The sequence below is a fragment of the Neovison vison genome, chromosome 4 (assembly GCF_020171115.1).
Source record: "Neovison vison isolate M4711 chromosome 4, ASM_NN_V1, whole genome shotgun sequence".
NCBI lineage: Eukaryota > Metazoa > Chordata > Mammalia > Carnivora > Mustelidae > Neogale > Neogale vison.
Window position 1 is genome coordinate 215,793,514 of NC_058094.1, and position 25,285 is coordinate 215,818,798.

Genomic DNA, 25,285 nt, shown 5'->3' on the forward strand with positions numbered 1-25,285 from the left:
AGAAGAAAAGGTGGAAGGTGGGAAAGTCAGAGAATTTAAGAGATTTGCTCAGAATCACCCAAAGAGACACACAGATTCCACATCCGGGGGCTCCAATCAGTCACCCTCGGCCATACAAGCCGGAGGTACAAAGTCACTTGACCCTCTATACCACATCCCCCATCCACCTGTTTCCCTCCATTTTCTCTCTATTAGAGCAGAATTTCTGGTTCTGAGCGGTTTCCACCCATGGCTCTGCCACAGCTCTGGTGAGAACAGTTGCATGTGGAAAGGACTGTGGGAAGCCTGAAACTCCCAGGAGCCTAGAAGAGCAGCTGATGAGGGCATGCAGGTAAACAGTTTAGTGGGTGAGAGTCTTCCACGCGAGATCGGTGGACAAAAGTTCAAGAACAGACACACTCCCTTCTCTCTTCAGTTGCTCCTGGAACTGCTATTCTGCCGCCCAACCCCAACCTTGTGACCTTCTAGCATACCAGCCCCAAGGACAGTCTCCGGGGACTACGGGTCTTCTTGGCTGTCTCTCCGTTGTCTGGGAAAGCCCCATGACTGAGCACGGCCTCTCCTACTTGCAAGAAAAGCCAGCCAAGAAAACTAGCCAAGAGATTGGCCAGCTGGCAGAGGCTCCAGGGGTGTGGCTGTGTGAGCCCAGACCAATCTCCCCACACTGTGCAAGGGCCTCCTGTTGCCAGGAATCGGTCTTTCCAGCCCACAGCCAGCCTCCTCTGCCCTGTCATGAGTGTCATGAGGATCCACCCCTCCCAGAGGGCCGAGCCCAGAGAGAGCTGCCCCTCCCCAGCTACTGCCAATTTACACCTCATTAGCAACAGCCTCTCCCCACTGACAGTCCCTCCAAAATCCCAGACCGAGCACCTCCTTGGTGCTAAATGAAGTCTGGGTGTTTGGGGAGGATGGCATCTGAGCTGCTAGAATGACGAGGCTCAGGGCTTCCCAGAAAACCAGAAGAGCACAGGCTACAGACAGGAGACAGAGAACATCGTGTCCGGCAGACACCCGGGTTTCGAGGTTAGGGGCGCTACTAGAAATCAAAGGGATATTTTGCAACTTTAGCTGATGGCTGCAAGGCTAATTGTGAACTGAGTGAATGCAAGTAGATTGTGGCAAAATGCCCGAGGAAAGTGACAAGAGTTATCTCCTTTACTTGGATGCTTGAAAAATATGCAACATGTCACAGAGTTGGGACAGACAAAATGCCTAAGGAAACTCCTTTAGATGAACTAAAAACATTGTTGCCTGTTCAAAAATTCTAAAGAAATACACTGATTTGTCAAATTTCCCATTGTTCTTACTGAGGAAGAACAGGGTGAGCAACTTCAAGGTCAACGTGGTGATTTGGGCACATACCTCCATCCCAGCTCCCCCGGAAACTCCCACTAAAATGAAAGTAAAGGAAATAAAAGACATGATTTCACCAGAACAAAGAAAACAGGCAGGATGCCAACAAAGGCATGACAACAAGATATCTGGAAGCTGGAGAATGAACTGAGTAGAGGTGATTGAGTAGAGGCAGGACAGAAGATGCTGGAAATTAAGGATGTCAAGGAGGGAGAAGCAAAGGAGAGGTGGATTCCCCTGCAGCGCTCCAGAAAAGCTCTGGATTAGAGAAGCCAGGTACAGCAGAAGGTGAGGTTGGGGGAAGGGCCTGAAAGTGGGGTAAAGGCTTTCTAGAGACTTTGATTCCCATCCTGAGCAGCCTGGTGGCTACTCCTACCACACACAGCCAGAAGGCTGGACATTTCGTTCTTTTTTTTTTTTTAGATGTTATTTACTTATTTGTTTGTCAGAGAGAGGAGAGAGAACACAAGCAGGCAGAGGGAGAGAGAGAAGCAGGTTCCTCGCTGAGCAAGGAGCCCGATGCAGGACTCGGTCCCAGGACCCTGGAATTGTGACCTGAGCAAAGGCATCGGCTTAACTGATGAGCCTCCCAGCCATCCCTGGAGATTTCTTTCATAAGAGACCAAACCAGAGAGACCCAGAAACACCAACCACACCTGGGTCTGAGACTGACTGTCTCCCCTGAGGGCCAAGAGATCAACTAAAAATCTATACACTGAATAGTAAAATTTCAGCCAAAAAATCTCTTAAAAGGAGATTAGAGCATTCTCCTCAGAGAACCGAACAGAAAGTATTAATGTTTAGGGTTTTCCCAGTAAAACAAACTGCATCCCAACCAATCACTCACAGCGAAGGTTAGTGGTCTCACAAGTCACATCCATGTGCAGACCGAGTTTGCATACAGCCCTTTGGGGCCTCTCCCTTAAATATGAACGGATCATCAGATATTTGAATAGAAACCCCAAATTGAAAAGAAGGTATTAACATAAAAAGAAAAATAATTTTTTGAAAAAGAAAACAGTAATAGAGAAAACATAAAGAAATAAACATAAAGAAATAAAGAAAACATCCAAAAATTATCATTAATATCCTTAGAGAAATAAAAGAAGATATTAAAGCCATGAAACAAAAACAGTGAACTATTAAAAAAAAAAAAAAAAGGAACTCTGGAAAACAAGAAAGAATTCTTAGAAATTACAAGTAAGATCAGAAAATTAAAAATCCAATAAAAGGATTGAAAATACATGAGGAAATCCCCCAGAGTGCAGGTAAAAGGAAAGGAGAACTTAGAAAAGAAAATTAGAGAAATATTCTAGAAGGTACAAGGAGCTACATAATATAAATGCCAGAGAAAACCAATAGATAAAGTGGAAAATAACACCAGAAAATTGCTTAGAACTAAAAGTTTTTAGATTGAACAGTTCTAAAAAGTTCCCACACCATGAATATATGCACCTATGCTAAGGCACAGATTTTCTTTAACTAAAAGAGAAAAAGAAATTAAACCCATAGAGCATGAAAGAAGAGAAAAACCCACCAAAGTTCATTGAGAACCAAGTGAATTTGACTTCTCAACTGCACCTTTTGGAAGCCAAGCAGCAACCCAGAAATGCCCTCACCACTCTGAGGTAAAAATTATTTCTGATCTAGAACTCCATACCCTGAAAAACTCTCGATCAAGAGTGAGGGCAGGAAGAAAAAAAAAAAAAAAAGATATTCTCATACATGAAAGGACTCAAAATATCTACCTCCTTTGCACCCTGTCTGAGGAAGTCACCTCCTGGGAAACTTTTTCCAGTTGGTCATCTAAAAATATGATGTAGAAAAAAAATAAAGAAATAATAAAAAAAAATATGATGGGAAAAAAGCTTATCCAAGAATGTGGTAGGTCCTGATGTTCTTGAAATTGTTGTATGCTCTGTGAATTGAAGCATAAACCAAAGAAGAATTTAGGAAGTTTAGAAAGTGGGGGAGAAAGATCACTGTGGTAACCACCAGCCCAGAAAGGAGGAGATGGGAGGGAACCAGGACAGCTGTCCAGTCAGAAACAAAGGAACTGATGCATGACTTGCTACGTACGGGTAAACACCACAGAAGATCTATGGTTCTTTCAAGAAGTTTGTGGAAGAATTAAAAACTAGTCCACATAAAAAAAATTTTTTTTAATGAGACTAATAATACAAGGAAGGAAATGTCTTCAGTAGCATACTGGGCGGCTCAGACATACATAAGATTTACAAAGTCAATAATAGAAGCATTTATGAACAATTTAAATAAAATTGTGATCTGAGCATACTTGAACGATGAAAGAAGGGATGCGTGCAGATGGGACAAAAGAGAATGAAATCCTCACCTTCTCACAGGAAACAGTTGAGAGAGATTACAAAAACACATCATTTATAAATAGAACTGTAGAATCCAGAAGAAACAGCCAAGGCGTCACAGCCGCTGTGGGGAACTGGGAGTATGGGAGAAACACAGAGAAGGGAATCACAGATTTGTTATAAGCCTGTGCTAGTTAACTATGAACTACGCCTTGAGCTATACTTACATACTTATTTGATTTAAATAAACGTTTTATCTACAAATGAAAACCAAAGTCAGTTCTAGTTAACTACGAGCTCGGCATTAAGCTACACTTGTGTACTACTTTGATTTAAATAAGTATTATATGCAAAAACTGGAACAAAAAGTTGGCTGACCCTCACATACTTGCATAAGCACGCCTACAAAATGATGTGTGCCATTGGCAACCCTACGCTCCAGAGCTGTCAGGAGGAAATGTAATGACCCTGAGAAGTTCACCGGGTCTTCACACCATTCCATGGCTGACGGCACACAGGGACTCTAGCGTGGCGGTCCTGTAGTATTATCTTGCATTTAGCTAGGGTTTACACAGGGTCTTCACACCATTCCATGGCTGATGGCACACAGGGACTCTAGCGTGGTGGTCCTGTAGTAATATCTTGCATTTAGCTAGGGTTTACCATCTGCAAAGTGCTCGTGTCATTCCATTCAATCTCAACCCTTGTGCTGGGCAGTAGAGATCACCAGCCTCCTTTTTCAGATGAGGACCCTGGGCTTCAGAGAGAGTGAGACCTATCCTAGGGTTAGCAAGTGGCACACAAACAAGGGAACTCCAATTCCGAACACACACAGACACACAGACACACACAGGCGCACGCGTACGTGTGTGATAGCAGTATTTTCCAACAGGGATAGACAATGAGACATTCACAGACTTAGTTTCTGATCTTATTTATGTCTTTGTCAATCTAGGACAGTGAAGAATAAACATTTTTGAAAGAAGGCTCTCAAGGGGAAAAAAAACACCTGAGGGTCACTTTTTTTTTTTTTTCCATTTAAAACAAAAGCGGCTACCCTGAGTTAACATGGAGAAGAAGAGAAAGTTCTGCACGTTAGAGTTTACTATAATCAGATCCCATTGGGACATGGTTGGGTAGCCTCTACATTATCAGCAAGTGGCTTAGCCGAAAGGTAGACAAAGAGAGTTTTCCAATCTTAATCGTGAAATTAGTTCGCAGGCTGTGTCCCCCACCTCAGACAGGTCACATGGGCCCGTGGTCCTAAGGCCACTACTACTCATCATTCTAGGAGGCCTTGACCCAAGCTCCTACTCCTTCCTACATGTTAATATTACTTTGATCTCCATGTTGCTCTCTCTGCTACCCGATTTTTCTCTACTTTCCATTTGTATGAGAAGAATGATGATTTTCTGGAATGTAGAGTGTGGGCCAGCTCTCAACCCTTGCAATGCAATGTACATAATGCAGAGAATGAACTGGGCATCCTAATCCTTCAGGAGCAGGCATGAAAGCCAGGGGACAGAATTGGTCACACTGACTTTCCGCCACAATGCTGCACTCATTTACTGAAGATTAGGTCTGAAAAGAGTGTGCAGTTTGCAGCTGAAAGCAAATCTTTCCTGGCTGCAAAATTATCTGTATCTCTATTAGCTGGTCCAGCCAATCTCTATTCATGTAATAGTGTTAGACAGTAACACGGTCCTCTGACAGTGAACAATGTTTAAGCTGCTCGACTACTGTTTTCGAATAAATTCAGAACACATACTTCTCTATTAATTTGTTCAGTGCTTTCTAGGTATTGGAATCTGGAAAAAAAAAAACTTTCCACTTCATTAACAAAATTTCAGTGATGTGATTTGGGGAGTTTCTCCAGGCAGCTTAGAAAGAAAGCTCCCAAGGGTGGTGGTGTGGGGGGGTGGTGTTTAAGGAGGCCACCCACTGTGATGAGCACTGGGTGTCATAAGCAGATGACGAACCACTGAATTCTACCCCTAAAACTAATATTACATTATATGTCAACTAACTAGAATTTAAATAAAATCATGAAAGGAAAAAAAAAAAAAAGAAACAAACAAACAAAGTTCCCAGCTCTATGACACCCTAAACTCCCAAATTTTCTCTATGGTTTTTCCTGGTTAGACAATTGTCTAGCTATAGTATTAACTAATGACATCAAATCTAACTACTTATTTACATGACTTTATGTAAAAATGAGTTTCCGTTTCAGGCACTGAGTACATCTCACATTCTCCTTACTTGATCTCTCCCATATTTTCATGGATTCGGGATTCACCTTCCTTCCTCTTGTTCTCCTTATTGTTGCAGAGGCATAAGAGGAACATGGCTCTCAGTCACTAAGGTCACCGCAGAGAAAACAGGAATCTCCCTCCCTTCTTGCCCTGAGAGAAGGAGGGGAGCTCTTGTCCACTCCAGAAGGTTTCATGGCTCAGGAGGGGACAGGTGTCACTTTTGTAGTAATGGCTTCTGCATAAATAACAGTGTCTCCAGAAAGAAGAATTAGCAATGGATCCAGGAAGAACCAGGACTTTCCCACATTTGGGTCCAGAACTTCACCTCTCTGTCCCAAAACCTCCAGTGGCTCTCTGTTAACTATAAAATTCAAATCCTTCTGATGGCATTCAGACTTTCTATGACAAGTATTTAAGTTGATTTTCTTGCCTTTCACTACGTATCTCCATGCTCAAAGCAAAATTATCCCACAACTGACATGGCTGCCCCCACACATTATTCATTTCCACCCCCAAGTCCTTTCTCACACAGTCCCTCTGCCCCACTTGTTTTCCATACCTGCCCTTCTTGTGCCCTCTCTTCTCTTGTTGGAATCCTACCCATCATTCAAAGCGAATGATTCAAGAACACTCCCAAACAGAGCTAACTTCTCTCCCCGTCTCTGGCGTTTCTACAATCCAGAAATGACCATGTGCATCGCTTCATGCCTGCTGTTTACCTTTGTTCAAGCTGCTAAGTCTAAGAGGTACAGAGTAGATGTAACTCCTGGTAAAGGTCCTTCGTGTGTGGATTTCTAGGTAGTAGAGCCTGATGAAAGCCTCCATGCCAAAAAATTCAAATGGCTGATTTCAGGGGCTGTTGAAAAGAGAGCAGAAGCAAATGGAACATGTTCTAAAATTCTGCTTCTAGTTTGCCACTTGGAACTTAAGGGTATGTTTCCTCCCTTGAATCAGGGATAAGAACAAATTCACTTAGACACCCCCTCTTCCATCTTGAAGGCAGGTTTCGTCGTTATCTGCTCTAGAAGATCTTTTTCTACTCTTCCATCTGATGTAGGTGCCCTTCCTGGGGGACCCCCTGGCCATCTCTCCATCTTGTACTTACCACTCTATATCATTACAGGTCAATTCCCTGTCTCCCCCTCGCTAGATCATAAATTCTTGATAACAGAACTTCATGCATCTCTTTTATTTCTAGCACTTAGCATAGTATTTGACACATAGTAAGCACTCAACACATTTTTTGTCTCCCCAATAAGTTATAATTGGTTTAAATCAATTTAAAGGTAGAAATCATATATTATTCGACTCTAGATTCCTCAGCAAGGGCTTGAAATAGTGTTTTGTGCATATAGCGTGTGAGTATTCCATATCTATTCCTATAAAATTGTTAAGCTTTTGTCCAAGGAACTGTTCATGTTATAAAACACAGGTGAGAAAACCCAGTAATTCTCCCCTTGATGCCTTTTTTTTAGTACTTTTTCCTGATTTTCAATATCAAGACTTCAAAGAAAGCACTTGATGCGTGGGAGAGCCTCAGAGACCAGGGAGATTCATGTATTTCATTTCTCATGTTCTAAAGCTTCTCTTCTTTTCCATTTCTCATCATCCTCACAAATTATCTCACTCCCTTCAGCTGAGGATGCACATTACTCAGGTTATTTTTAGAACACCCTTGTGTGCAATATTGGCAGTTCAAAGCACCAGAGAGAATCCACACAAACACACAAGGAGTCTCCTGGGGTTTTTGCTTTGTCCTTGAAGCTCTTTTCCTAGTCTCCTAAGGTCTTTCCTGTAAGAACCAGGTGAGCCACATTAAAGGTTCAAGTCCATGCATTCATTTCCATGCCTCCCTGGTGAATTACAATAAATATTTATTGAACATGATGAGAACTAATGTTAAGAATGAAACAGGGAGCATAATAAGCAATTTCTGCAACACAGAACCTGAAGCCACACATCCGTATTCTGCCCTGCATCTTGGACGTGCCCTTGCCAGATGTCAGGAATCTCCTGATAGAGAAGCAGCGATGCTCTTTCCCCACCCTTCACTCTGGCTCCAAATACAATTACCAGCCAAGCTAAGTATTCTTGATAGCAAGACCGCCGGTCCACCCCAAATCCACAGAACTTGTTCCCTCCTGCACAGAGTTCTGTGTGTCTGGCAATTTGCAGGAGGATGAAGCTCACAAAGAGAAGAGAGGACAAATTTCCTGTCCTTACTCTTATGGAAATCGGTCACCACTGTAGTGAGGAGGGGAGGAACATATGACAAGCAAAATGAAGGAGAACACCAAGAATGACTTTCCTCTTTCCTCTGTCTTCAATGCTCTCTTCTTCCTACTTACCCCTCTAAAGCCTAACTTTGTAATTAGAGAACTAGACTTCTTAACTCAAGAACTGTATCCTTCGATGTTGTCATTTAAGGATGACTAACTAGAGGTTTCTAGGGGGTTTGATAAATTAGTGTCTTGACACTAATCTCTCAAAGGACTGTTCGATAGACCTGCCCTCGGTGATAAAAATGGCTTATAACCGTGCTGTTCAATATGGTGTCTGCTAGTCACTGCAGCTATTAAGCTCTTAATATGTGGTTAGTGTGACTGAGGAATTGGATTTCAAACTCAATGCATTTATTTTGTTCTGATAGGCACATGTGGCTACTGTCTACTATATTGGGCAGCCCTCATATCTGAAACAATAAAATGCTACCCTCTGGACAAATGAGTGATCTTGTGCCCACCAGATATAGGTTGAGTCAAAGCACAGATAGATTTCTTTATAATCTTTGTATCAAAGCACTAAAAGAAAGTTCACCAGGGGCGCCTGGGTGGCTCAGTTGGTTAAGCGGCTGCCTCTGGCTCAGGTCACAACCCCAGGGTCCTGGAATTGAGCCCAGCATCAGGCTCCCTGCTCACTGGGAAGCCGCTTCTCCCTCTCTTTCTCTGACTGCCGCTTCCCCTGCTTGTGCTTTCCCTCTCCCTCTCTCTCTTTCTGTCAAATAAACAAATAAAATCTTAAAAAAAAAAATGTTCACCAAAACCTCACAAATAAGCCAGTTTTAGAAGGCTCGACCACAGGCATTTCTCCATCAGCAGCAGGGTCAAGGGGAGGGTGATGTGGGCATAAGTCTGAAACATTGAAACATAGAGATAATAGTAAATAGTTCTTAAGAGAGAGCTTGACATTTCTTATTTAGGAAAGAAGAGAGGAAGGGACTGAGGGAGAGAGGAAGGGAGAAAAAGAAAAGGAATCTGGAACATTCTAGAAGTGCTTGGTGTCTGAAATAAATATAAAACATGCCAACTAAACATTTAGCCAAACTGAAATGACAAACCTGAAGTGAAATGGCTGCAAACTAAACAAGGCCTTGGAAATTTCGTCAGTAATTCATTGAATTGGCAACCTGGATATTTGGCTTTTGGAATAAATTTAACACCAATTGGTCTGAATCCATGCAAATCCATACACTCATGGCAGCCAACGGCCACAGCAAGGGAGCTAAGTCCCTACAGCCACACCCATACACATGGAGGTTGTGCCCTGCATTAGGACTCCCAGAGGAGGGCGGCAGGTGGAGACTGAAAACCACCCTAAGTGTCAGCCACCACCTGCTGAATTCTGGCTCTGAGCCTGACCAAGCTCAGGAGTAAGGGAGGATTTTTATTAAGTTGTCACTTAGACTTAGAACCTGTCTCTAAATCGAACAAAGACACCACATGTGCTCGTGGTGGCCCTGGTTAGACCACATTTTTAGTTTACTGCTCAATTTTTATAAAGAAAGCCATGGCTAAACCAGGATGCTGTCGAGTTAGGGACCCATGGAATAGTGGCTTTGCAATCAATCGCCTTTAGATAAGGGATTAACTGAAGAATAAAAGTGGAGATGGTTTAGTCTAAAGAAACAGAGCCAAACAGAAATGTGAGACCTGACTTCACACACTCGGAGAGCTAGCATATAGAAAAAAAAGGGGAGGGTTAATCTGAATATCCCCCAGAAATGCACATGTAATACCAGTAGGCAAAAAATAGAGGAGTCGAGTTTGGCCTCAACATGGAGGTAACATGGCATCATGGGGAAATTTGTTAAGCCGTGGGTGACTTAGAACGGAGTCTGAATCCTCATCCCATCAACTAAGACCTCTTTGACTGGAAGCAAATTACTTTCCTTTGAGATTCAGTGTCCTCATTTGTAAAATAGATAAAACTAATTCAGACAATTTGTGATAATTAAATAAGAGAACAAAACAGGAAGCACAAAGTACCTAAGTGATGTTAAAGGTTCACTAAATGGTAATACCTTATTTTCCCTATAACAAAATCTTTAGGACAATCAGACCTAAGCATAGCTTCTCATCACTCTCCCTAATGTAGCCAAGAACTCCTGACGCAGAAGATAGTCACCAGCCTCTGCTGATGGACCATTTACCAATGACACGTTATCAGTTGGGGGCGGGAAGGTTTGGGGTTTTGTTGTTGTGGTTTTGCTTTTTTCAACTTAAACAAAAAGGAAGTTCATTGGGAAGATGTTGGATTGTTCATGAGTAATCAAAAGGCTGGGGGATCCAGGCTTGGAATACACAGCAGCGAGGGCAGCAGAAACGGTCCTCAGGGCACTGCTAATGGATATAAACAAACTGGCACTCCCTTTGAGAGCTTTTAAGAGGTCAAATCCAAAAAAGTCTGAATGTCCAGACTCAGGTCATATGTCCTAAGACAGTATCAGTGCGGTAAGAAGAGGCCAGCCATGACCGCTTGCAAAGACCTCATTGATCGCCATGGTGCAGAGCCAAGTACCTAGATGTAAAATCCCACAAGACTGCACACGACAGGGGAGAGGGGATTCCCAAGAGGAAAACGAGGTATATCTATACATTTATACTGGGATACAGCACAGGGCAATGTTCAAGTGCGTCGGCCAAGGAATTCTCCTGATGTTCAAATCCTGGCTCCGCTGCTTGCTAGCTGTGAAGTGCTAAGAAGCTGCTTCCTTACCCTGTGCCTCAGTTACCTCTTCCGTAAAACTGGAAATAGTAACGGCACCTACCTCATAAAATCATTGCAAGAATTAACTGGAATAAAGTATGTCAATCATTTAGCACAGCTCCCAGCACATATAATGAGACTTGAAAAAATGTTATTGTTGGTAATTGGCAATATCACTATTAATAAGGCTGAGAACACACCATTGAGCACCTCAGAGGTGCTTTTTCTGAAAGACACGGAGCCTCTGACCTCTCTGTGGCTTCCTGCCTAGAGAGAAGTCAATGATTCCAGTCCTCTCCTTTCCAGATCTCTTGACTCGACTTCCCCATTTAGATAACGGTTTCCTATAACACCAAAACTGCTTCCCTAAAGCCGTTTTAAGTAATTGTAAAAAGTGCACAATGAAGTAGATGAGAAGCACTAATTGCCGGGGAGATGCTAAAAACAACTCTGCTAATGAACCCACACCACAGTGGGAATAACTGTTTGCCATTTGTGGGTTCATCCATGTATTATTTCTTCTGAACATTACTTCTAGTTCCTGGAAGAGGTACTTTGCCATAAATGGGAGGGCAATTTACTGGAAGTTAAAGACCAGCTTCCAAGCATCCCATCTGCTCCCGGAAAGAGGTGTTCTCTCTCAAATGGCCTGGGGAGCGGACTGGGGAAGTTGTGGTGTATAGTGCGCTCCTAGAAAACAACAAAGTTTGCTCCCTTTACAGTTCCCATGAAGCAGTTCACTTAAGAAAATACATTTGTCTGGATACGCATAAATTTCACAACGGTCTATATAAGCTAGAGCAGAGATGGCAGAAATGCCTGGAAAAGCAGGGCCATGGGCTCGCCCACATGGATCACGCAGACTTCAAAATTAATGACAGTGCAACCTGAAAAAATACATCACCTCACAGCTCTGAAATTTGACAATCTCCTCTTCTACACACACATGGAAGAATCACACACACCCATGTCTTAGATACATGCCTTTCTCTCTACTCATATGCTTCTTGATTAAACTAAACTCCAAGCCTTGTGTGAGCCATGTACAGTATTTTCTTTTATCTTCATTTTTAAAAGCCTTCACCTGCCAGCAAAATCCCAATACAATGAAATCGTGCCCACAATCCAACTCCCCGCTGCAACCAAATTCTACTCCAGTTAAAGGTACCAAAAACTTCAAATTCTAAACTATCCAGAACATTCCATGGCGGTGTCCAACACGGCCTCCAAAGCATACCTGTTTGGCAGTGGTGTTTTCTGGAGACACTTCCAAATCCTTCAAAGTGCAAAAGGAGCTTGTAGGTGCTGCGCAATCGTAGTCACAGATCACGGGAGTTTGGTTACTAGGTGATCAGCTATATGGAATTTTCTCCACATACTCAACAAATGTGTTGAGGTGCCCACTTCTCCCCCTAAAATCCCTGAGCCACAGAAGCACACGCTATACGGAGACATGAAATGCAGTTGCTGTAAAAATGAAATCCTCTTCTTGGAACACCTATGTCATTTCTTGAACCAAATCGCCTTTACAATGAAACGGCTGCTGCTTAGCAACTAAGGCAGAGGAAGAGCCTGAATATTTCTCTTTTTTTTTCCCCCAGGAGAAGGAGCGTTAAACATAAACCATCCCGCGGGTGGTTTCACGTTTTTGAATCTACAGAAAGAGTAAATGAGGTTGACAACGAGGTCATCTCCTTGTCGATGTGATATGGATTTGAAATGCCAGCCACTGACTGATTCCAACTTTGTCCCTGTGATCAACAACGGAGATAAGTGCAAGTAAATAAAATTCACAAAAGAGAGAGGTTGCTATCAACCTTCCTGGGGAGCAGTGCACGGAAGCAGGGCCCCAAAGTGAAAAGAACATGAGACTTAACATCCAAAAGCCAGCCTAAGATGGGCAGGGCCCCTGACTGGCCCGTGGCTTTGGATACTCCCGTAGAGGTCATGACTGTTTCCTGAAATGTACAATGGCTAGAAAAGCAGTACCTACTCCACCTGTTGTCCAAGACTCTTCTGAGAGTAAAATTAGATCAAGTACATGAAAGCAGTTTATAAACGGTAAATCCTGAAAAGCGCCACACGCATTTTTATTATAAGTACTGAAATTTAGTCAGTATTAACAGTAAGAAATCTCCAGAAATCTGTCTTTTAAAAAAAAAAATCCCTTAGATTTTGTTATAATTCCACACTGGCTCATAGAAAGCTTCTGTTTTAATCTTTAAATAGCTTTGTCGTTTATTTTTGAACTAGAGATTTATTTTGCTAAGAAATTCTGAAGGTTTTCTTCAAACGGGAAAGAATGACTCAGGTTTTTAAAAATTATCCTTTGGAACTTTCTAGGTGAGTACAACAGCACACATGCAAATACTTCTGAATTCTGAAGGGTGTTGTTCTGAATAAACTTATTCTGCAAGCGCTCACCTTCTAACCAGACCCTCCAGTTAAAGGTACAGACTCAAGTCTCCTAAGAATACTTATTTGTTACAAAGTCCAGTGGTGCTTATTGTGCCATTTCAATCACAAATGGTACACATAAATCAGTCCTTGCTTCTTCGCTGGACCCCCAAGCCGTTGCAGCGTTAACCACACCCCTCAAATTCCACTTTCCTTCCAAAAAATCACAAGGTCTTGTACTGGAAGTAGAATCTGAAATACGGAAGATGTTCTGGGCTATAATCCCTGCAAATCACTTCCCCGCCCCAGGAACCTGGATTTATTCCCCCATCTCAGGCAATGGAAAATTCAGAGTTGTAGAAAGAGTCCCCATGGAAAGCTCGATCTCCTACATGGAAACCGCCTACAATTGCCAGTGCCATAGAGCTCTTCACAGAGCTGAGTGAGCCCTTGGACAGGAAAGGAATTCTTGCTCTGTTGGCCAGTCAACCTGTCTCTGTGTCCTGGGTCAGGACTAGCTGGACCCACCAAAGTGATGGACCCATGGGTCTCTCCTCTTGGGAGATGTGAGTCTAATAAACCATCAGATAGTGAAAATAGGGCTGTTGGCACACAGGCAGTGGGAAAGGGTAAAAGAAAAACCAGTGTGAAAAGTTGCATTAGGAAAGCGATAGGTAAACAGGGGAATGGATATTAACTCTGCCATTAGCTTTCATCACTAGCTTTCTGACCTCAGGCCACTTGCTTAAACTCGAAGCCTCAATACACTTATGAAACAATAATAGTTCCGACTTCAATGAGGCGTCAATGAAATACTATCTATAAAATATTTAACAGCTCTTGGCACAGAGTAAACACTTAATAAAAAAGCCGATACCTTATATCGGCTAATAGTCACAAGTAGGTAGTTAAGTAAATTAACACTTGCAGTCTAAGTCTGAACCCTAAGAAGAACTTGTTTCTTCTCTTAGCTGCTCTGCACAAAAACTTCACAAGTTGGTGCGCTGTCTTTGGTGCCTTGGGGAATGGTCTGTCCGAGACCACTGGGAAGGACAGGAACAAGTGGCATCAACTGGTTCGGGGCCAATGTGAGCAAAGGCAGGGCAGACCAGGAAAACTCAGCGGTCCCAGGGGTATTCACTCTGCCAGAGAAGATCACACTCTGAGGCTTCGGGGTTTCAAGATTTTTCCACTTCCTGTCTAACTTCAGATGCTGAGGACAGTGCTTCAATTGGAGAGAGACAAAAATATGCTATAGCTTAGTCTTTGCATGGAGAGGGGGCCAATTTAAAAGGAAGAAACCGTTTTAAATCAGGCTCTTTTCTCAAAAACCCCTACAGGGAATGCTCTCTGTCTCAGAGAGAGACTGCCTCAAACCCAGTTATATACATAAGGACAAGGATGAGAACACAGTCCTTTCAGTTTGAAGAATGCTCCAGAAGTTTGTCTCAAAAGTGACATGTGAAACCCTTTCCAACTGCTTCCGCATAAGCTTATATAAAGCCCCCTTTCATCTTTAAACAAATTGCTTTCAAGTGTTTTTAAAACAAAAATGTATTTTTCCATAGTATTTTTGACATCTTTCTGATTTACAAAGGAATGGCACATTTAAAAAATGTACCTTGGACTTTCCAAGGAGTCTATTTTCTGGCTATTTCCTGAAAACCTACATGATATACAAAAGCAACCAAACCACCTTTCCTTTGCCTTTTGTAGGAAAAAAAAAATAAATTAACTTCCTCAGTACTTATTCCACAGTCCTAAGCCAGTTCTATTTGTTCAACAAATATTTAATAATCACCTACAATTTTAAAAAGTCAATTCTGTTGTTTGGCCTCGTTGAGAAAATGGACAGAACATCCCAGAAGGCTGATCCTTCCATTTCTGAAATAATCCAGGCAGGTAGCATCTGGGAAGCTTTTTCTCTGATTGCCAGAACAGGGCAGTCAGCCATTGTCTGGACACACAGAGCAGACATCACTGACCCAGGCCAGGAGAGGAACAACCCCTGTCCTGTGGTCCTTGGTGACAACTCTATTTCTAGGACCTCTGTCTTGATCTACTTATCTGTTCCTGACATTTGAAGCTCTCGGACCCCTGTTACCCAGTCCTCTAGGTCTGGCTTCCTGCTCCCAAATGACCAGTTTGGTTGGGGGCAGGGAGCACTGTGGTTCTGCACGCTCGCCATGCCCATCTTCTCTAACCTTGGCTTCCTGCCTACTCCAATTTCCACAGCACTCCTAGGCAGCTCGATCCCCTTCACACTCTCTGGTAAGAGTCAACTCGTTTTTAATAAATTATGAAAGGCAAAGTGCATAGTCTATACCTTGGTGAATGCCAAAACCTGTAAACTAAATTTCCTAAGTCTAAAGTTATCTTATTTTCATATTATCTGAATAATTTCATTGCTAGCTACTGACATTTGACTAATGTTCGACATTTTGAATAAAAAACAAATCCCCTTAATTGGACTTGAGTATGAAAGACACCCTTCTAACAAACACTCATGGCTTGCTTTGTGACAGGCAACAATTTGAATATCAATCTTTCAACAATCCCACAAGCTGAAGTACTCCTCCACTACCAGCTTATAGATGAAGAAAGTAAGACACAGAGAGATTAAGCAACTTGCCTGAGGTCACACAGCAGACAGAAATAGGCTGAGAACTGAGCTCCTGTGGGAGCACTCTAGTCAGGGCTGTTACAATGCTATCTGTCTCTCATGACATTGAAGAGTAAGGACAATGAGATTTGGTTAAGGTTTAATTCTTACTGTTTTAAGCTTTGATTGTATCCCCACTCCATCCAGCAAGTCAGACCATTAATGTTATAGCTTAAATCAGAACTGGTTCTTATTGAAGCATTATTTCTTTTTCTATTTTTTTAAGGTTTTTTTTTCTTTTTTTTACAGATTTTTAAAATTTTATTATTTATTTGACAGACAGAGATCACAAGTAGGCAGAGAGGCAGGCGGGGGGGGGGGCGGTGAGGAGCAGGGTCCCTGCTGAGCAGAGAGCCCAATGCGGGGCTCAATCTCAGGACCCTGGGATCATGACCTGAGCTGAAGGCAGATGCTTAACCCACTGAGCCACCCAGGCGCCCCTGGAGCATTATTTCTGAATCTGAAAATCTAACAGCAAATCTCCACTTACGCAAAACGCGGGGAGGTTAAGGACCACAGAAGTCTCTGTCAGAAAGCTGTTGCCTTTAAGAAACAGCATTTGCTCCCTTTCAAAGACTCACAAAGCCTCAGGGCTGGAAAGAAAGACGATGAAAATTCATCCTCGAAGGCCCTTTTTCCCACCTCTACCCAAGCACAGCCCCCTTCCTCAGCCAGGGTGCACACACCTGACGACTGGGCTTTCTCTGAAAGACCATTGCAGTGCTCATGCTCCCTCCCTTTGAACACTGGGGGGGTCAGGACCCTCACCAGTCAGCCTTCAAATGCTCTAAACATACATGAATAAAAAACAGCTGGCACTTTTGGGAAGGATTTGTTATTGAGTTGAGTGAAAAACAAAACCAAAGTTAAGAGTCACTAAATTGACAAAGGAATTCTTCCTAAAATAACTTTTGCACCAAAGTCACTCAGATGAACTACAAGGACGGAGTGAGGTAACACAGCAGGGAGTCTGTGGAGTCACCACCTGGGGCTGGCCAAGACAGCAGTCAGGACAGATTCCAGAAACTGGCAGGGGTAGGGGTGGGGGGTGGGGGTGTAGCCATCTCTGCTGTTCTGAGTTCTAACCACAGAAGAAGTCCACAGAAAAACTCCCCGAGGAGGAAATCAATGATGCCCCCTTGGAAGGGGATGAGACAAGCAGAAAGAGAGCCAGAGAGCTAATTAGTGCTACTCAGAAGGCAAATTAAGGCCTTTTCTTTGACAAGCTGCAAATAGCTGGTTAAGGAAGAGTTCTGCCACCCCTCTCCAGCCTCCGACAGCTGGCTACGCAGCTGATGCAGGTACTCGCACAGGAAGCTGTAAACAGAAACACAGTTCTGGGCTGTTGGACAAAGTGTAAGCGAGAAAAAGGCAAACCTTTTAGTGGAAAGAAAAATCACAACTGAGATGGACAGGGAAAATGGTAAGAGTAGTAGTTTATTTAAAGAAGGCAATTAAATTCCTTCATCCAATAAATATTTATCCAACACCTACTGAGTAATAAGAACAGGATTCAGAGATTCAAATGGTAAGGTGTAATTTGCATTTTCAGAGGAGCAAACGACCTAACAGGGAATAATAATAATGGGAGAAGTTAACTCTATGCAAGGCACTCTGCGAAGTCCTTTGCATAGGGTAACGGGTACAATTCTCATCACAAACCTCGAAGGTAGGTATTAGGACTAACCCATTTCAGAAATGAACATGCCGAGCCTGAAAGGGCTTATTTAACGTGCCCAAGACCAGCTAGAAGGTGCCGGTTTCAAATCCTAGTCTAATTCCCACACCAGAAAATTATAAGTCTGAACCTTATAAGTTACAACTTATAACTTATAAAATTATAAGTCTGAACATAGCTTTTTGAAAGTGCCATGTGAGCACGTGTGAAGACCCTACACCTATCACAGAAAGGGGACACTCTGGAGCTTACTCCTCGGAGCAGTTTGCCTGGTGAACAAGCCTGAGAGGAATTATGGAGGCATTAAGTGCAAGCAGACATAACTCAGCATTTTAATTTCTTTAATCTTCCTCTACATTGCATTGGTTTGTTACGCCTTGCAATAGGCATAACATTCCGACCAGTTCAAACAATTCCAACAGTTCAAATAGCTCCAGCCAGTTCAAATAATGTGAAATTAGTCCATTTTTATAGTTATTTCATGCAAATTAAAATTCAAAGAAAAGGAAGAAAGAAACCTGCAGCTTAGGCTTTGTTTCTCTCCTTACCTTCATCCCTCAGTTATCCACCCTTGATTTGGTGTCACTACTAGCCTAAAACTAAAATTATAAGGTCTCAGGGAAAGTAATTAGGATCAGCGTTATCAACATAAACCCAAGTAAGAAAGTAAATGGTCCTAAGCAATGGTCCTTCCAGATGCTTCCAGTTTCACACAGTGAATGCCTCTGAGACCACTCCAGGAACAACTCAGGTTGCCTAAAGGATGCATATCCAGAGCCCAGCCCTGTCAGACAGGGAAGGTGCAGCCAGCCTGGACCCTCACTGGGAGTCCTCGCTTTCTCCTATTAGTGAAATGTTCCAAAGAGCTAGCTCTACTCTAATTTAATTTGACCCTATGAGGCAATGCTGTTGTTGCCACAGCAGAAATGAATACCAGCAAAACTCCCTTCATGTTCTCCTCTCCCTGATAGCTCAGGGTCCAATGCTGTCACTCTCCCATGATAGAAACCAAGGCTCTGAAAGATCAACTAGAGCAGATTAAGAACTCTGGACCTAGGTTCAAGTGCAGTCTTGCCCACTTGGTGTCCGGATTGAGGAAGTCTACACTTAGCCAAGTCCTAAGTAATTATTGAGGAAGAAAACATTATATTAGAACCAAAGTTTTCATCTGATCCCGAAGGCTCTAAATAGTGAACAGATGTATAAAACATAAAAGAAATAAGACTGATTTACAAAGGAGGATGCCGTACACTGACACCCAGGAGAAGAAAACTTCCGCCACACACAGTGGATTCTCGTGCGAGGAGAAACAGTGCGCCTGCCGTCCTATTTGGCTTTCTATATCCCACTGGTCTTTCTTATAATCACATAATCTTGCTTTGTAGGACAAAACAAAAATGGAAATACTACGTTCTTATCATCAACCTATAAAGAATAATAAATCTTTTTTTTTTTTTTTTAACCAAGTTGTCTAGCCTAAGGACTTTAATCTTTCCTGCTGGCTTCTTCTATTTCATTCCAAAATCTCCCTGTAAGGAAGGTTTGGCAGTACCATTCTGGTGTATAAGCAGAGAAACTGAAGCCTACCATCAACATCGTAGAAGTAACGGTAGTTGTCCAGGCCTTCTTACTTACCAGTGAAATCATGCCCCATCATTTATTTGGGGTGGCTCAAGGAAGTACACACAGGCGGGTTCTTCACTGGATCTAGGTTCCCCTACACTACATCTGTGTAATTTTTATTCAAAGACATCTCAAACTCTAATATGGGAATCTTTGTAGTGATGGCAGGTGTCATGTCGGTGGCTTTGTGCTCAGAAGCAAAACCAATATATGTTTTGGTGATCATGGATTTATATTCCTTTTCTGAAATAGCAGAGGGATTCCTGAAAATTATATAGCTAAAGGGATACGACCCAACAAGTTAAGAGATGATATATAATCACCTGTGGCGTAGGGGGCAAAAGGGCCACTCACATCGCGCACACGCGCGCACACACACACACACACACACGTGTGGAAAGACTTTGAACCTGAAATGAATGTTGAGGGAAGCAGGCTGTAGTCTAAAGAGAGAACACTTCAGAGTCAGATCTGGGTTTCCACTCCGCCTCCCACCCAAGCTAGATTCCTCAAGTTAATTGTCTATAAAATAGAAATAACCACACTCACACCATAGGACCATCAAGACAAGTAAATAGGATGGCATATTCAATAATCATTGTTGCAGGGCCTGGCACGTGGAAGACAATAAACACCAGCTACCCTCTCCTTCCCCCCCCTCCCCTGTGTATTTCTGAGAGACTTCTTTTTTTTTTTTTTTTTTAACTAACTTAAATGGGAATTTTTACAGCAGTTAAAAAAAAAAAAAAAAACAGTTCCTACACATTATATAGTCGTTGGCACATACGTATCCTGTTGCAGCACCATAATTTACAAAGAAAAAGGAAGTAGTAATTTTAAGAGAAAAGTACCAGCTCACTTGCACTGCCTTCTAAAACCTTTAGCTTTACAGTCTACAGAGACTATTTGCTCTAGGGGAGCAGATTCTGACATAAAGGAAAATTCCTCATGGGAAAATCGTTCCCCCCAAAAAAGCCAAGAAAGAAAAGATAATGAGGGGAAATCTAGGGGTATATAAAGGAGTTTATTTTACTTAACAAAGTAAAAGTCAAGCAAAATGAATAATCTGCCTCCAGAAATGGTTATTTAAAGGCTTTTTGTAAAGGGCTCCAGTTCCTAAAAAGACAGGAGTCACTGCATATGCCCACCCACTCCTCATTTATTTTTAAAATCTAGCTTATATGTTCCTTAGCAACAGAAGGAGCAGATGAGACCCCCTACACACACGCACACGCACACCCTCTCCCCAAGCCCCCTTCTTCTTTCCTGTCAAGTGTCATTCCCAAATACCCATGTTCTTCAAAAGATATTTTTTACCTCCCGCACCTCTCCTCTTTCCCACCTCAAATGACCCCCCTTACACAAGCAGCCGTACCTTCGCCTGGCGAACCCCTTCACTCAGGCTCCATCCTGTGAGGTATCACCAACCTCCCTCCACGAACTCCCACCAGGCACTGTCCTCGGGTGCCCCCCGGGAGTGACACGGTGGGGTCCTCCCTGCAGAGCCCATGCCCCACCCCAGCCAGAGCTGTACTCTCCTCACAGACCACTTCTTAACCCCCTAGCAAGATGATCAAGGCCCAGCTCCACCTGAACCCGGCAGGAATGGCGGCCATGGCGAGTGGGGCGGCCATTCACCATGCCTCGAAACAAAATAATAATAAGAGTAATAAAAATGGAGACACTCTGCCGGTTACCCAGGACAAACATGGGCCAGATGAATTCACCTGTCTTTCCACTCTCTTTCCTCTGACGTTGTGACAGCCTGGCCTTGTTTGGCTGGGCACTCTTCGAGAGCCCAAAGATCAATTGTTTAGCCTTTGGGGGAAAACAGGGCAGCAGTCCTCAGAAAGCCATGTACTCAAGCAGTGCCTGAGGAGGATGTTAAAAATTCCCACGCACAGACTGATTTTGTGAGCCTGGGGTGGCAGGCATTTTTAACGACCCACCTGAGGTGACTGATGCAGGTGGTTCCCTGAATTAGAGATGGTAAAGGGGAATGTTCACAAAGTGGGATCCGCCTCTATGGATTGGAAGGCAAATGCAGTATTGTTGTTTTTATTTTATTAAAAAAATGCTTTGCCCTACGTTTGTGGGTGCACGCACTGACACATGCACGTGTGAGCGTGCAATCCAGGAAGCCGTGTCCCACTCACACAGTACCCAGGTCCAAGAGAGAGGCTCAGAGGATGACCCCTGCCAAGAGGCAAGCTGAAATGATTTCCCTTGCAAACAGGGGCTTTGCAGCCCTACCTGGAACAGGGAGGAGTCTGATGAATACCCGGAACTCTCAGCACAGGAGCCCAGACCCACAATGGGCTTAATGTATTCAACCCCTTCCAACTCAGGGTTCCTAAATTAGGCTGAATGTAGTCCCTGATTCCCTAAGGGCCAGGCAGGCCATCATTACCAGGAAGTAGAACTGCCTGTGTCCTAGCATACCTCCCTAGAGCTACCCCACTCTCCAGCACCTATCTATTTTTAGAAACCAAAAAATATAAAGAGAAAGATTCATTTGATCCTCATCTATGTGAGTAACTAAAAGAGCAAGTCAAGTGGGAAACTCCCTCAACGCACAGCGAACAAAATGCACGAGAGGGATGCGGGAGCAACAGCCTCACCAGCAAGACCTCTTCCGAGTCATCGGAAGCCAACCAACACAGACACATAGCTCATGCCCCAGTGTCTGGGGCCTCCTGTCCAGGCAATGCCTACGGGGATCCCAGTGATTCACACACATGCCCCCATAAACACACACACACACACCCTCACAAGCCCACACACCTCTGTCATCTGCTTTTGCTTACATAACAGCACATGGTGTGGCAGGCTTAATACTTTATATGGGTTTCTGGAAAGGACTGCGGGCTCAAGGGAGTAGGGTCACAATAATGTCTTGACTGACCCCTTTTCCAGAAATGCTCAGAGCCCTAGCAAGTGCAAATTTTTGTAATTCTCTGCTTAGGTAGGATCTTGACTTTAAAAACTAACAAAGCAGAAACTCTCCAAATCTCTCAAAATCGTTCTTCTTGCCTGGGGCTGGGGGTGGCGAGGCACAGCACGAGAACCTACCAAATCCTCATTCCTCATTTTTAGATCCTGAGCGATGTGGGGTAATCTTTTATCATAATTTGGTGGCCATTTATCCTCCACTGTCCTTGTCTCACAAATGCATCCGTCCTCAGGGACAAGCGTGGTCCCACGCTCGCGCTCACCCCTGGCTTGCCAGTGGGTCCCCACCCCCTCCCGCTGGGCACACCCCGGGGAGGGGGAGAGAGCACGTGTGCGGGTAACCCCCTAACCAGCTGGGTGTCTACAGACTTAGACCCACAGCGACCCTTCCTTCATGGGAGATTTCGGGGCAGGGCCGACTTCCCTAAGGATTTCTCTTCAGTACAGCGCTGTTCTCTCCTGCCCGGAGGGCGATCTCAACTATCAAGTTAGTGCCAAAGGTTCATCCCCGGAAATCTAGAAGGTAGGAGGAGTGGTTACAGATGACACCGGCGTAGGGACAACTTTGAAGACTTCTCTCAAGAACACTAGGCATCTGCATCTGTGTCGGCAGCCCCCCTCCGGCGCACACACGCATCTCTTGTTGCTGTTCTGACCTCAGGGACCCAGTCTTCGGTCCTGATCCACAGGGAAGCCGGGCGCACCTCGCTTCCCTCCAGCCCAGAACGCCGGGCTGAGAAGAAAATACATCTCCCCACAAGGGGGAGAGAGGAAGAGAGAGAAGGAGGGCGCGCGCGCGCGAGAGAGCGCCAGGTGCCCCCAACTCCGGGGAAGCGCCTCTGTGAGGGACACGAGCGGGTCTCAGCCCCGCGGCGGCACCTGTGTCCCCGCCGCCCCGGCTCCCGCGCCTACCTGTAAGAGACCTGCTTCCGGAAAGTTAAGTTCCTCAGCTTCTCCTCCAGCGCCTCGTCCTTCTCCTTCGGGCCGGCGGCCGCGGGCTCTTCCAGGGCAGCGGCCCCCACCGCCGCCGCTGCCCCCGCGCCCCGCGGCTCCGCGCCGCCCTCGGCGCCCAGGCAGCAGCTCCCGGCGCCGCTTCCGCCGCCGCTGCTGCCGCCCGTCGCCCCCTTCTCCTCTCCCGCCGAGGAGCTGGGGTTCATGGCGACCGCTCCGGCGGCCGCGGAGGGAGCCGAGGCGGCGGCGCTGCAGAGGCCGGGCCGGCTGACGGCGCGGGCGGCGGCCGCCGCTGCGGGAGAGCGAGCAGGTCCGCGCGCCGCTGGCAGGGGCAGCAAATGGCAGCCCCTTCCCGCAGCATCCATCCGCGGCTGCACCGCACCGGGGCATTGTGGGAAACTCCGTGCCTCCACTCCCCCTCCCCGACCAATCAGAGGCCACCTCCCTCCGCCCCCCTCTGCCTCCCCTCTGCCAACTCGCGCCCTCCAGCCCCCCTGGCCTTTTCCTAAATCGGGGGCACGAGCCAGAGCTGAATCTGAACTGTGCCCTGAGGCGTCGGGCTGCAGGAGGGGAGGACAGAGGGAGGGGACGAGGAGCTGCCCGGGCGCGGGGCGCTGGGCACGAACCCAGACATCGGGAGAGGAGAGCCCCGGGAGGGAAACTCGGAGGGGAAGCGTGCCGCGCCCTGGTTAATACACGAGAAGGCTGGGACCGGGACGGGCGAGGTGCCCTGCCCAGGCAGTCAGCCCTTGAGCGGCAGCACCCACCTTGGTCCCAGTGCCCTGACGCCCGATGCCCGATGCACGATGCCCGGGGCGGCATTCTCTCCACCACCGCTCGCTGCTTGTGCGGAGCTGGAGCCAGGCAGAAGCCACCCTAAGCGGGAAACCTTTGGGGGCTGTAGGAGCGTGCTCGGTGCGAACCCGGGAGAGAATTCCTGAGCCCGGTAAAGTAAGCGGTGAGAGGGAGGTCAAGTTTAAGATACAGAGGAAGCGCCTCCCTCCTTTCTCTCTGGGCAAGGGCTGGGACCCCTTCATCCCTGCATCCCCCAGTCAGCCCAGAGCCTTCCTTACACGTAGCAGGCTCTTCCTAAACAGCTGTTTATTCAATTGAATGGGATCTCAGGAGCCCCAGGGAAACGAAAGGGCTGGGAGAATCCAGGAGGTAAACGTGAGGATGGGAGCACGGGGGGCTTGTGCCTGGTCGAGCCAGGAGAGGAGGAGCTCACCCAGGGAGGGGCTTTGGAACACGTCAGCCCCCACGGCTAAAAACAAACCGAGCTTGCAGTCTCTATAGATTTAGTCATCCAGCTCTATGGGGTTTGAATGATGCGCTCAAAGTGTGTAAGCCTGACTGTTTTCCAAATTAGGAGTTTCCACCCAAGAAATTGCTGCTGTCAACAAATAGGGAAAAGATCCATTCTTAAGGGTAAGTGTAGTAACCAAAATATATACCTACATGTACCTGTGATAAAAGAACCAGACCAGCGAGGAATTTCAGGTCGACGCTGTGCAACCACAAACAGATTGTTTGATTTCTTCCGCTCTGTTTTCTCATAACTAGAATTAGGAGATTGAACAAGAGACCTCAAACCTCTCCAAAATTCCACATTCTGTAATTCTCTCCATATGCACATTGTAATAAGCCAAAGGTCAGGACATTTCCAGAGTGGAATGAGGGCAGGTAATACTAAAAATGATAAAAAGAACTAGTGGTTATTAAACCTTCATTTTTATAAGACAAGTGATGTGCTAAGCACTTCACACACCTCTCTCTCCATCTTTACAGCACCCCTCAAAGATTAGTAATTTCCTCTATTGCTCAGACTCATGCAGCCAGAAAGAGGCAGGGCCAAGAATCGTACCCAGGCTGTCTTGTTGTAGGTGGTTGGTTCACCCCTGTGCAGTGTACCTCATCTTAAAGGGGACTGGGAGAATTAGGTGCTTCAATAGTAATGTTAAATGAGCTCTAAGAATATCTAGTATATCACTAAGTCTGAGAAAATATCACCTTCCCTGAATTATTGGATGGGCTCCTTACTATTCACCATAACTTCTCCTATCAATTTTCTAGCTCAACCCCTAAGATACTTCTGCTATGTTATCCT

At 44.9% G+C, this 25,285-nt stretch overlaps 1 protein-coding gene across 3 annotated transcripts in view; it reads right to left on the bottom strand.

Annotated features, from left to right (window-relative positions):
• Positions 1-23,543, bottom strand: part of DGKI (diacylglycerol kinase iota) — a 438,228-nt gene extending 414,685 nt beyond the window's left edge. For all 3 annotated transcript variants that reach the window (XM_044246656.1, XM_044246655.1, XM_044246660.1), the window contains exon 1: positions 23,140-23,543. In XM_044246656.1, coding sequence (XP_044102591.1) covers positions 23,140-23,543 — 404 coding nt within the window. The remainder of the gene's footprint in view (positions 1-23,139) is intronic.
• Between the last annotated feature and the right edge of the window lie 1,742 nt (positions 23,544-25,285).